Here is a 13,332-nt window from a genome sequence, read left to right as displayed (position 1 = left end):
TATTATACATTTAATTAAAAAAATATTTTTATTTTTACATTTTTAGTTTCTTTGTTAAATTTTAGGTCGACTTTGTTAATAGTTTTCTAAACAACAAAGCTTAACAACCGTCAAAATTTAATTTATTGGGTTTATACTAATGGATATAAAGCAGAGGATAGCGCAGGGTCGAGTCGCCTTCAATAAAAAGTAGTCACTTCTATGCTCGCGAACGGTTAATTTATAAATTCGAAAAATATTGTTAAGGGTGTATATTTGGAGCACGGCGCTGTACGGGTGTGTTACAGGCGAATGATGAGGATACCTTAGATAGAGAAGATCAGAGACATATTAGAGACAGAAACAGGAGTTAAGAAAAGTAGAGGTAGACTTAGATCAGATTACTATTTACAAATAGTTAAAGATGTGAGATGTTCCAGTTTTAGGGAAATGCGAAGATTAGTTCAGGATAGGAAAAAGTGGAGGTGCGTGTCGAACCAGTCTTAGGACTGACGATCTTATGATGATGATACTTATTTGTTATTTATATTATGAAGATATGTATTTGTACTTATTTTCCTGCACCACGTCGTTATTTCATGTAGTAGAAAATCCTTATATTCGCTTCTTAATTCGCAACTAGTGTATGACGTGAAAAACACGTAATCAAATTAATTACTGAGCAAGAATTTAATGTTCGTTATTATGGATAATTACCTATATGTATGTCAACAATTACTCCTCAACCACTCAACCGTTGTTGATGATCATTTCACCTTTTTGACCAACATAATATTACAGTACGTTATCGCTTTTATTACCTTATCTTTATCAATATGACGCCTAGCCTAGCACCTCCACCAAAATTTTTCAGCATATATGTTTACAGGAAAAAATGGACGAATAAGGGTTGTTGTGAAGAAGTATGAAATTTCTTATCCTAATAAAAATACTCACATATTTATTATATGTTGATTTTAAAATTTTTCTATTTAAATTGCTGCACGCCCAAAAAGAAGTAGAATGTCAGATTTGCTAGAAAAATTGGAAATTGTGAAGGCAAACAACAACAATAAAACTCTATTAATCTACCAGGTAGACCTTAGGGTTTTCCCTCCTAAACAAATAATATCAGTACTACCAGCCAGAAATGCTGACCTTCCGCCCTACTCTCCGGACTAGGCCGGAAGGTAGGGCGGAAGGCCCTCTTCAGTCTGCTTTCAGGAATCGTTGGAATGGGTGAGTGGTGGTTCGGGTGAGAAAGACGAGACGGACGAAACGAAGACAGAAGAGAAGGAAAGATTATCTGTGGAACATTACTGTTACAGTATTTGCCTAAGTGATTCAAGGAAACCACACAAAAACTTGGACCAAGGCAGACGGACCCGGAATCGAACCGGCGTCCTCCCAAATGCTAAACAATGGTCTAAACCTCTAGGTCATGCCGCCCTGTACTACCTATTTAAAAGAATCGTTAACCATGTCATGTCACTGAGCGACGGCCGTGTGGTCTAGCGGTCTAGGTCTAGATCATAGCTTAGCATTCGGGAAGTCATCGGTTCCATTTTGGGTCCAAGTTTTTCTGTGGTTTCCTTATATAACTTCAACAAATTCCGCTATCTAACACTACTACTATTTTCGAACACTCTGTTTAATAAATCACATTTAGATCATACAGACAATCTTGTATTAAAATAGGGAGCAAGTTTTGTTTGAAAATTTTTTTGATTAAACTTACAGTTCGACTGCAATCCAGACTGATTGGACACGCACCTCCACTCATTCCTATCCTGAGCTAATGTTCGCATTTCCCTAAAACGACGACATCCCACATCCATTTGTGAATAGTAATCTGGTCTAGGTCTACCTCTACTTCTCTTAACTACTGTTTCTGCCTCTAATATGTCTCTGACTAGACCTTCATACCTATCTCGCCTATTTATTGACTTCCATAGTCCTCTATTCTCCTATTCTTTCTAATACCTCTTCATTTATGACATTCTCTGTCCACGGTATACTCATCATCGACCTTACGCTATCCTGTGTTTTATATCCCTACTACTCATTCTATCCTGAATTATCTGACTTCCTAGATCCCTAAAATCAGCCACTTCTAATCATTCGTCTCCTATCTATATATTCGTTCTTTTACTACTTTTTACAATACTGTTTTGTCAATACCACTTCCATTTTATTTAAAGCTATCTCTAACTCCTCCTTACTAGATGTTAATACTGCTATATCGTTTGCAAATCTAATCTTTTGCTCCTCTATATTCACCCCTGCAGCATATTGCGTACTTTTAGAACCTATATCGAGTTTTATGATTGCATAATTTCATTTTTAATTAAAATTGGATTGTTATGTATATATAGAAAGAGTATCGCCATCCAATTTAGATTTATGGGCTGCCATTTTTCAAACATTAAGTCTTTTTTTATTATATGAAACTAAAAGCTTTCAGCATTAGCATCGCGAACCAAACCTGTCGAACTTCGTTAGTGTAACGAAGGTGCATTATACAATTACTGTCCTTTACAGGCGCTACGGTTCGGTATTACGCGTCAATCAGCAACTATCATTAAAATTGCTTAGTTACCATTCGTTCCTTTACAGCCGGGTAGGTGCCATAATAACCTGATGACATGATGAGAACAAAAGAACTGTCATAATCCTCTCGCATTGCTGCTAACAGCTGCCCTAACTTCATCATACAAAAAACTGTTACACTATGACAAAGATTAACACTTAAAAAAATGCCTAAAAGCTTATTTCAAAAAATTATATCCAAACTCTCTCTAACAATAAATGAAATGAATCAATTCGAACCTTAGGGTTCTATTAATCGTATAATCCTAAGATTATTCCCTTAGTACATGGAGTTTGATACGCACCACCGTCAGATACTATATAATACTGCTTTGTTTATTTACTTATGTCACTGAGCCACGACGGTGTGGTCTAGCGATTTAGGATCTAGGTCTAGATTATAGCTTAGCATTCGAACAGTCACCAGTTCCATTTCGGGTCCAAGTTATAATCCTAAGATAAATCGACAATACAAACGTCTGTGAAGCCTATGAGACTACTGGCAAACAATAGAAACTGGAAAGAAATATTAACTGCAATTTTATGTTTTAATGATGAGCAAAGCAAGATCAAAACCAATCAATCTTGGTATTGGTCTTGTGAACATGCCTGCCTACTGGTACATCCCATCCAACAAAAAAATCGCGAACTTCTTCGAGTTTTCTGAGAATTCCGGTTTTTACAATTGTCAAAATTGTTCCATAATAACGTTTGGCCTGTAACATCCCTTTTTTAAACTGTCTTTTGTATAATATTTGAATTCCACTGAAAATAATTTTTGTATAAAAACCTCTTGAAATGCTAAATCTTTTTAACATCGCGATGTATCAAAACAAGTCATTAACATGGATTGACATTTCAACGATTTTTCTGTAGGGCGAGGGTAATTGATGAGATTGAAATATCTGAAATTCGATTTAAATACGGGTACATATCCGCCCGCCACCGTCTTTCTCCGTCTGAACGACGTCGTCAGCGTTTCGACGCCATCGCTCGCCGAACGCTTCTCGCTGTCGTGGTATTAAGATGAGAAAATTGAATTTCGTCGACTTGATGCACCAAGGCAGCCATTGCAGCTGAATTAATTCGTTAAGAGCGCACTTATTAACTCTGTTAACTGCCGAGGTTATTCGCTCTTCGTTTGGCTACGAAAACAATCTCAATACCGGAGCTACACTTAAGCAAGATGGAGGCAGTTTGAAATCTCATAAATCTTGGCCTTTCATAGATTTATGTATTTCTACTTCTCAAAAACATATACCGTCGCATTTTCAGTTCATTTAAACATCTAGAGCTCCAAATATATGTAGTTGTATCGTGATGCGCATATTTAACAGTCCAACTAAGTCAATGTTTTTGTGATGTACAGTATGAATGTAATGTCATGAGATTTTGAACTAGCTACGTATATGAGTGGCATAACCGTCCGTCATCTAAGAGTGCAAGAGTGCTTTGATTGCTGCGATTATCTTCGTCTCCTCTAAAACTTATTTAATTAAGTTGGTTTCCTGCTTATTTCGGTGCTTAAGTTACTTTATAAAAATAACAACTATTCGAGACATGAAGATTGAGCGTACTATCGACTTAAGAAGTCCTTGTCAGATTGTTTGCGCCTTTGTCTTTGCACTATTTTTACAGAGTGTTCAATTTCTCTTAAAACATATTATTACAGTTGTAGGATATTGATAGTGTGAACCAAAATAAAACAACAGCACAAAATTTTAAAGCATCTTGTTTTTGAAAATAATTATGTGTTATTATAAATTTTTCAAAACTCACACTATGCCTAATAAATATTAAAAAATTTTATACAGAATGTTTTCGCCATAACTGTAAAACGAAACGTGCTAGAAAAAAGCTAAATAATTCTATAAGTATACCTTTTAACTTCTCCAATTTTAAAGATAACTAAGATTCATGGGGTGTCTCAAAGATGATGCTGTTCAATACCACCCTGTATCTCAAAACCCAAAAGGGATATGAAAATTCTGCTGGCGTCGTCACAAAATACAGTCGAACCTGGATAAGTGAGAGCTCAAGGGACCGCGATCTGTTTCTCTCTTATAGAGGTTTCTCACTAGCCGGAGTTTCTAGCTTACAGAGTTACAGGAGGAATCTGTCTCACTTATAGAGGTCTATAAAAATACGATTCGACAACACATTGAGTTTTCGTTTAGACATTATTAGGAAGTACAGGACCTTTCTTCGCAACTGCTTTTATGAACTGACTGTAATAAGATTAATAAACAAGTCGGTACGCACATTTGGCTACGAGGGTGGATTGATAAGTTTCCGGCCTAACCAAGAGATGACGCCACTAGGCCTACCTTGAGGTGACATTCTACGAGGGTGGATTGATAAGNAAATGACGGGACCTGGTAAATACTCTCACTAATAGAGTTTTTTCGCTTACCGAGTTCTCACTTATCCAGGTTCGACTGTAATAGCACGCTACTGCGAAAACCTGAACCCTCTATCTTAAAAAATAAGGAAGGTACGCTGGAAAAGTGTCGAAAATGAGGAAACTCTATACATGTGAATAGTTCCATATACCTAACTGTCGCAGCTTTAAACATTAATCCATTTGCCACATACGCCATATTTATTAACAATTAATTTTCCACTGTTTATTTTTAAATAATCCTCACATCTATTATCTCACCCTACAAAAGCATATTCAAAAACGACATACAACAAACAAACCCAAAATCAGACAAAAAACACACACGAGACAGATTGCAGTGTTATTATACTATACATATATTGCACATGACACATCGATATTATTCAATTCATCATAATCATCATCATAAGGGCGTCAGTCCTAAAACTGGTTGGACACATACCTACACTCTTTCCCATTCTGAGCTAAACTTCGCATTTCCCTTAAACTAGAACAACCCCCATCCTTAACTATTTGCGAAAGGTTTAAGTCTACTCTACTTTAAGTCTACCCTACTTTAAGTCTACCCTACTTTAAGTCTACCTCTACCCCTCGTAATTCCCGTTTCTGCCTCCCAAATGCCTCTGACTAGACCTTCATGCCTGAGAAGGTGTCCTACCAACCTATCTCGTTTATCCTTTATGTGTTTATTTAAATTTATTTAAGACCTAAAGTAAAGTAGTAACATTCGTCTGTCGATCGGGGAGATAGATAAACTCAAGTAGTTTCTTTTTTTTCTTTTTCAATACTAAAAACTGATTTTCTCCACCAACTTAAAAGCCTGCGTCCACTAACTGGCGTTTGGTAAGAGTAAACAAAGCCCAACGTGTTGAGATTAAAAACGTCTAAATGAGGAAAAAATGAGTCTAAATAGTTCATTTGAGGATAAAATGAGTCCCAATTTTTCGACTCGGGCAGTTTTGTGACGACACGCAGTCTGTCCAAGTTCGTAGAGGGGTTTTGATTCCTGGCATTTTTCAAAATGCTATAGCCATTTCAAAACTGACTGGAATTGTAAGAAGTAAATCTTATTCACAAATAAAAAATTTCATGTTCCAACTCAATCAGGAGTTAATTTAATATTTTATTTACTTAAACTTCACTACATAGTATAAAACAAAGTCGCTTCCCGCTGTCTGTCAGTATGTATGCATAAAGCACAGGAGGTATCATGATTGAAATTACACCTGTGCAGGGAAATCTACTCCCTACAGGCATTAATTCTAATATCGTGGTGTTGTTTTCCATTTGCTATTTGCTGTTACGAAGTCATTACGTTAAACTAATTCTAAGTACCTAAAGGCGCAGTTATTGAAAGCAAAGACTTGAGATGAGACAATGGCTTCCAATTTAGTTCGCCTGTCAGCCATCGTGTATGTGTCTGTAGTGTATAAATTAAAGCCCAGTTAGGGTTTGTATCTCGCTTATTAACTTATAACACACCAAAATTATATCTTATTAAATCCCTTACATGTAAGCTTTGTGTTTCTGTATGTACACATACGACGTACAAGCATGTAAGGGTGTACAAGTACACACAAAGAGAAGGATGTTTGTATGTGCGGTATTACAACATGTATGGAGAACAATGTTCTTGGTTTTATTGGTTCAATAAGAGTAAACACGTGTGCATCAAAGTTAACATGTAACTATTGTTGTCAACGATTTTGGAATTATGTATTAATAAAGCTACTTCCTTGAATTGTTCTTTATTGTTTTGTTATTATAGCTTTCAATTGGTTCGATTGCTTAATAAAACTCACGATACAAATATAGATTTCTTTTCATTTTTTATTGTCCGCAATACAAAAGGCCATGACCTACAAGAAAGGTCACTTGAATTTAAAAAAAAAACAATGCTAATCGTAATAATAATTTTTTAGAAATTTCGACTTGTAACTAGAAATTTCAACATGAAACTCATCATCCGTCACTATTGGAAGAGTAACTGTTTGCAATTCAGTTGCCTTAAGGTAAAACTATTCAAAAGTTAATGACGTTTTAACGAAAACGTAAATATCGAAATACAGACAGTGTATTGCCATCTAGTGGGTATATGAATATGTATTTGAACCGTTAGACAAGGCCTTACTCTAAGGCATTTCAACTTGTCTAACTGACAATGAATCGATGTAAGCAGGTAGACAAGTTAAAACAGGTACCTTAGAACAGAGGTGGTCAACCCAAATTATCCTGCTTGTCGTTTCGGAAATAAACACCACAGGCCACACGTATTATTTGTTATATATTTACAAGAATAATGTTTTAAAATCAAACTTAATTTTCTCTCATAGGTTCAACAGTTAATTTTTGAATGTATTTTTGTTAATATTTTATCACTTTGATCATTATCATCGTCAGTCCTGAGACTGTTTGGACTCTACTGTTTCCTGTCCTGAGCTAATCTTTGCATTTCCCTAAAACTAGAACAACCCACATCCTTAACTATTTGTGAACAGTAATCTAACCTAGGTCTACCTCTACTCCTCTTAACATCTGTTTCAGTTTCTAATATGCCTCTCATAATGGCTGAGAAGGTGATCTACCAATCTATCTCGCCTATTTCTTGTAAAGGAGTGCTAATTCCTACCCAAATAGTATTGTAATATACGTCCATGTGATAGGTAGCACTATTCAAAATGTCAGGCGGTGAAACTGTCGATTAAAGAGCACATTTTCAAATGACAGGGGGGAATGGAATGTTTATTATAGATAATTATATTCAATATAACATTTTAATCAAAAAAACTCCTTTATCAAATTTCAAATTCATTATTTTACAATTAGATGCATCCGTTCGCTGAACTTGAACACATCTTAAATTTCGAACAATAATTGTAACACTTTTGCGAAGAAAACGCTGCACTTTCACCTACCGAGGTTTTAAACAGCACTTCCTCTTAAACGGTCATGTACTAAGGGTGCTTTAGCACCCCATATGCATATGTTCTCTAAGCTATTTGTTGACTTCTGCTCTCTTACCCTTCTTAAACCTCCTCATTTCTAAATTTCCCTTTCCACGGTATTGCATCATTCGCCTGGAACATCAATTTCCGCCGCGTCCACTGTCCACGTTTCGCTCCACTAGAACCCCGTCCTTCAGACATGTACCTTTAACAATCTTTTTCGAATTTCTAACCGTTCGCCAACATAGAAGTGTGTTCTTTTTTATATTTATATCTCTACTACTCCTTCCATCATGAATTATCTGACTTACTAGATACCGAAAGTCAGCTACCATTATAAAATAAATATATTTTGTAAAACTGTGATGAATCTCGCGGACCGGAAAAACGTTCAAGACCGGCCACGAATTGACCACTCCTGCTTTAGACTAAAGCCTTTTCTAAACACTCGAATTACTTGTCATGCACTAACATTACATCCATTACAATTGGTGTTTTGGTGTGATAAATATTAAATTTACCAAAAATAACAAATTGAACATCAAGGAACGTAATGCAATCATCTCTTGTGAGTTCCATGCAAGCATCTGTTCAGATCTCAATTCAACCCCTAACGTCACTTGTTTGTACCGATACTTACCCCCCCTTCCTTACATCTACATATGATTAGTTATTACTCCTACTGTTATGTAAAAAAAAGGTTTAAGTGTCCGTAATATTTAGATATTGATAGTTTTGTCAATTACCTACCATCATCATCATCATCATCATAAGGTCGTCAGTCCTAAGACTGGTTGGACACGTACCTCCACTCTTTCCTAGCTTGAGCTAATCTTCGCATTTCCCTAAAACTCGAACAACCCATATCCTTGACTATTTGCGAACAGTAATCTAATCTAGGTCTACCTCTACCTCTCCTAACTCCTGTTTCTGCCTCTAATATGTCTCTGACTAGACCTTCATTTCTGAGAAGGTGTCCTACCAACCTATCACGCCTATTTTTTATTGACTTCCATAGAGTCCTCTGTTCTCCTATTCTTTCTAATACCTTTTCATTTCTAACTTTCTCTACTCACGTTATCCTCATCATTCGCCTCTAAAACACCACATTTCGAAGGCTTCTAACCTATATAAATAAAGAATTCAGGTTTGCTTTTACTGGACGCACGTGGAAATAGTATCGTTCCCAATTTTTAATTACATCAAAGTATGAACCAGCCGACCGAGCATGATCATATCACGAAATCCCAACGTTTGGCGGAAGTGCGTGTCTATAATATCGAATATAACAATAACAGTCGGATGACCATACATTTATTAAACAGCGTGCGATAATAAGGCACGCCAGCTGGCGGATCCCAGTTTCATTACATGAATGTTGCTGTTTGCTGTTGTTGTCCCAGTTTGTCTATTAGTCAAGGTCTATTAATGAATTGGCATTCCAATAATAATTATTCACAAGTAACGTGTATGGGCGTTACTGTCGTGATTCCATTGTCACTTGGCCTAAATATATGTGCAAAATTTATCAGCGATCCTAGATCGTTTGTTATTTACAATACAAATTGGGACACAAGAAATGCGTAGCAAACAAGATATCTAGAGATACATTATTTATTATTCCAGTCTATATATCATACCTACTTATATTTTACTAACTAAAAATGTGTCTGTTACCAGGAATAAGTATTAGCTAGAAAAGTTGATCCATATGTACTTATCTTAATTAAAATTTGACGTAAAATAATTTGTTAATCCCCGAAGGATTACCTCGAAATCCGAAGAAGTACTGAAATTTCATTATTTATTAATAAATATAATGGGAAATTCTGCATTGTGTATGACTCACTACCTACTTTAGAACAGTCGTTAATTTACTTATGTATATAAATAAACAAAATAAGGTATAATATCCAAGTATAAGCATAATATATAAGTGTATATCTAGTGGAGTTCTGGCCAAGCTGTCAACGGCGTGCCGATGAGGTTCAAAAAGATCCAAATCATAGTCCACGTGCGTGACAGATCACTGACCGGAACTTTTCTCTGTTAAATTAATATTACAAAAAATACTTTAAACTGACAGATTAAATAAATAAAATACTTATTTCCACCAAATAACATTACCGCAATAGTATAAATCTGTCAGTTCTGCAAACTGTGGTTTCTACAGGGTCACAGGAAATTACTCGTATTCAAATATATAGACAAAAATCTGGAAAAAGAAAATTTTAACCTGAATTTTTCCATGATCTTATAACTTACTAACTGGTAAAAAATAAAAATAAATTGAAAATGTACATAATGGTAACAAAGCTGATTATTTAATACAACAATTAAACTGATAGTATTTGTCGTTTGTTATTATTATTTTAAAAATCACTTTCACACCCCTTCTATTATAGTTACCTATATTTTTTGTATACGTACACCTACCCTTTTTTTTGTACTTCTTTTGTTCATTTTTTTTTTATTTTTTTCTTTTGTTTTGCTACAGGATTACCACCCTTATCGAGTGAAACCGAGATGGAAATAGCAAATACGCCCTTTAACGCAGGTTTTTCCCCTCCTAAACAAAAGCAAAATAAAAAAAATTCAAAAGTAAATCAGCAACGGGCGGAAAAAGTGGAAAGAATAAATATACATCTGCAGGGTAAGAAATATTGCAAATTGACAATAACAACTACTAACAAAATTAAGCATTAAGCATCTATCTATTTTTATACATACTAACAACTAAGAATTTAACTACAAGAACCGTTACCGAATACTTTAAAATGTTAAAACTGAAATTTTTAAATATAAAGAACATTACTTCTTCAAAAATAAAGTCAAACAACAAAGCACCTGGAACCCTAGTAATTTATATTTTAGATGACAAAAAAAATTGAACAGACTGCAAAAATATCTTAGAACGATTACAAAGGTTAGGTGAAAACTCTCCTACCAATTTTGAGGTTCTTCACAAAGATTTCAATTTTATTTTAGAATGAATGATGTAGTGAACAGTGGCATAGCGGGGAGTAGAAGGGAGGGGAGTAACCGGGACTATGGGTCCTGGGCGGACAAAAGTAGGGACAGGTATTTTTTTTTTTTCGGTATTAAATAGAATCAGGTCCGTCTCGCAGTAATGTTAGTATGTTAATTGTTTCAAAAGTTTCGTAAAAATTTCAAGGTTTTTGTGTGGTTGAAAATCTACGAAAAACACCTGTCCTGTACCTAAATGTAAAAACGGTATTTTTTCATAGCCAAAATAGCAAAAGCTGAAAGTCGAATAGTCAAATCCCGAAGGTTCCTTATATGATAGGGACGAAGACCGTTGTAGATTGGTACCTACGATTACAAAGGCTGAAATCGTAACAATAATTGTAGAAAAACATACCAAAAAACAGAAACACGAATCGCCTAGTGGACTAAAAATTTCGATTTTGTATCATAGACAAGACACTTTTATATTCTATAATAGCATTCCATAATATTAAATTTCTTAAATGTCAGTAAAATGAGCAGAATTATCGAAACTTTAAAACATGTATGGAAAAAATTCATATGCTCCTAGTGACAATAAAATACAGACGATCAGAATCGTGATGACTATTTGAAGAAGCGAAACCTTTACTATACTTCATAAATCCTAAGATGAATACTCAAAATCCGCTTGCTATTCTAAATTAGTGTGTTATGTGAGGCTTTTGCAAACGCTAATGCTTAATTTTATGTTTGTTCCTATTAAGCATGGTAAATTAACACATTTTAAATTGAAATTAATTATTTTGTTGTAATTTAAAAATCTTGTATCAAATTGAAAAAAGCACAAAATTTCTTTTGCACACAAGCAACTCTGCTTTTAAAGGTCATTCAGTGTTACCTAAACTGAATGTTAGTAATTTTAACCCCTTTCCCCACTTGTCAGCAAAAGTTAGCAAAGCTCTAACTTCCCCCCATGCTTACATCAACATTGGAGGTACCTACATATTTTCTTAAATTTTTTTTAACTTACAATTAGCCATAAAACACTTCGTGAGCACTATCTGTTATTTTGAGGAATCCCTGAATATACGTTTTGCTTTCGAACATAGGCAAGTAGGGTTGTCATATTTGTTCATATCAGAATCTATTAAATTTTGCAGAAAAATCATAAAAATAAATAAATAAATATTACCATATCGTAAAAAATAAACAAAGCAAAGAGGAAGGTCAGCAAATTTAGGCTTCGCCCTGAGTGGTAGAAAATTACGCTACGCCACTGCTCTTGAATATGTGGTTAATCTAATAAAGAATGCCCAAGTGTTGTTGTTATTTAAATTGGAAACGAAATTTAAAAGACTCGAGGGATGTTTTGGTATAAAGCCTTCACCTATGAAAAAATTTGCAATTGTTCTGTAATTTCAATAAAATATACTTTTTAATAATATGAAAAGTATTGTACTACGCCTATGCATGTTTATACTGCGAATGACGTTTGTTAATCATTTATTTTCTTGCGTCAACTACTTTGAATAATATGCACTTATAACAGCTTATTAAAATAAAAGAAGTAGAACTAACTAATTAAAAAAATATAAATTTTATAGAATTAAGTAGGTGGATAATAAAAACATATAATATGGAAAAAATTATTTCCTCAAACGTTCATAGGTAGGTAGTTCGTGTCTTTCCTTTATTATATTTTTGCATCAACCGTATTATTATATTGACTTTGTGGGTTGAGAGCAATTTAAAATAATGAGACAATGTTCTCGGGAATCAAAGCATTTTCACTGAACTGTATAAACACCAGTGTGTAATCTCTAGTTATTACTACGTTTTACGTAACAATACACCTATCCTACACGCACTTGTTTTGCACGTTTCTCGTTTTATTTAAAATCTACATTGGACCGAAATGACCACATCTTCGTTGAGACAAACCGAGACAAATAGGTTCAAATGAGAATTACAATTTAGTTGTATGTATCTTATATACATACACTACCCAGTCGTACGAACGGCTGGACGTGTTTTGAAGATTTCCCCTCTTCCACGAAAACATAAAAAAAAATTATATACATTTATATACTTGTACAAAAATGTAGTTATTATTAATTATTGGTAACTGTAGAAATATTTATAAAAACTAATAGATAATTTGAACATCATTGATCAATGATCGAATACGACCTAGTAAATCTAACTCAGTACATTTTGTGTGTTTTTTAATGTATTTTTTATTTCTTTATATTTAGATACCATAATATTTAATAAATAATAGGTAAAAGATAGACATTTTTGAAAATCGGCGGGACGCAGGATAGTCCACCAAAACGCGGGACTGTCCCGCCAAAATCGGGACGTGTGGTCACTTTACATTAGGCTAACTATACAAAGTTGAAAAAAATACTTCTAGAAAACACTATAAAAGAATAGAAAATCATT

The 13,332-nt window shown here is 34.4% G+C and overlaps 1 protein-coding gene across 4 annotated transcripts in view; it reads left to right on the top strand.

Moving 5' to 3' along the window:
* The window catches only part of LOC108734587 (ankyrin repeat and fibronectin type-III domain-containing protein 1), a 375,782-nt gene that overhangs the window by 347,648 nt on the left and 14,802 nt on the right, over window positions 1-13,332 (top strand). For all 4 annotated transcript variants that reach the window (XM_025977330.1, XM_018466209.2, XM_018466211.2 and 1 more), the window contains one exon: window positions 10,415-10,570. In XM_025977330.1, the coding sequence (XP_025833115.1) occupies window positions 10,415-10,570 (156 nt within the window). The remainder of the gene's footprint in view (window positions 1-10,414; window positions 10,571-13,332) is intronic.

This window comes from Agrilus planipennis, unplaced genomic scaffold (assembly GCF_000699045.2).
Source record: "Agrilus planipennis isolate EAB-ADULT unplaced genomic scaffold, Apla_2.0 scaffold89, whole genome shotgun sequence".
Lineage (NCBI taxonomy): Eukaryota > Metazoa > Arthropoda > Insecta > Coleoptera > Buprestidae > Agrilus > Agrilus planipennis.
The sequence above is the reverse complement of the archived record's forward strand: the minus strand, read 5'-3'. Positions and strand labels throughout refer to the sequence as shown.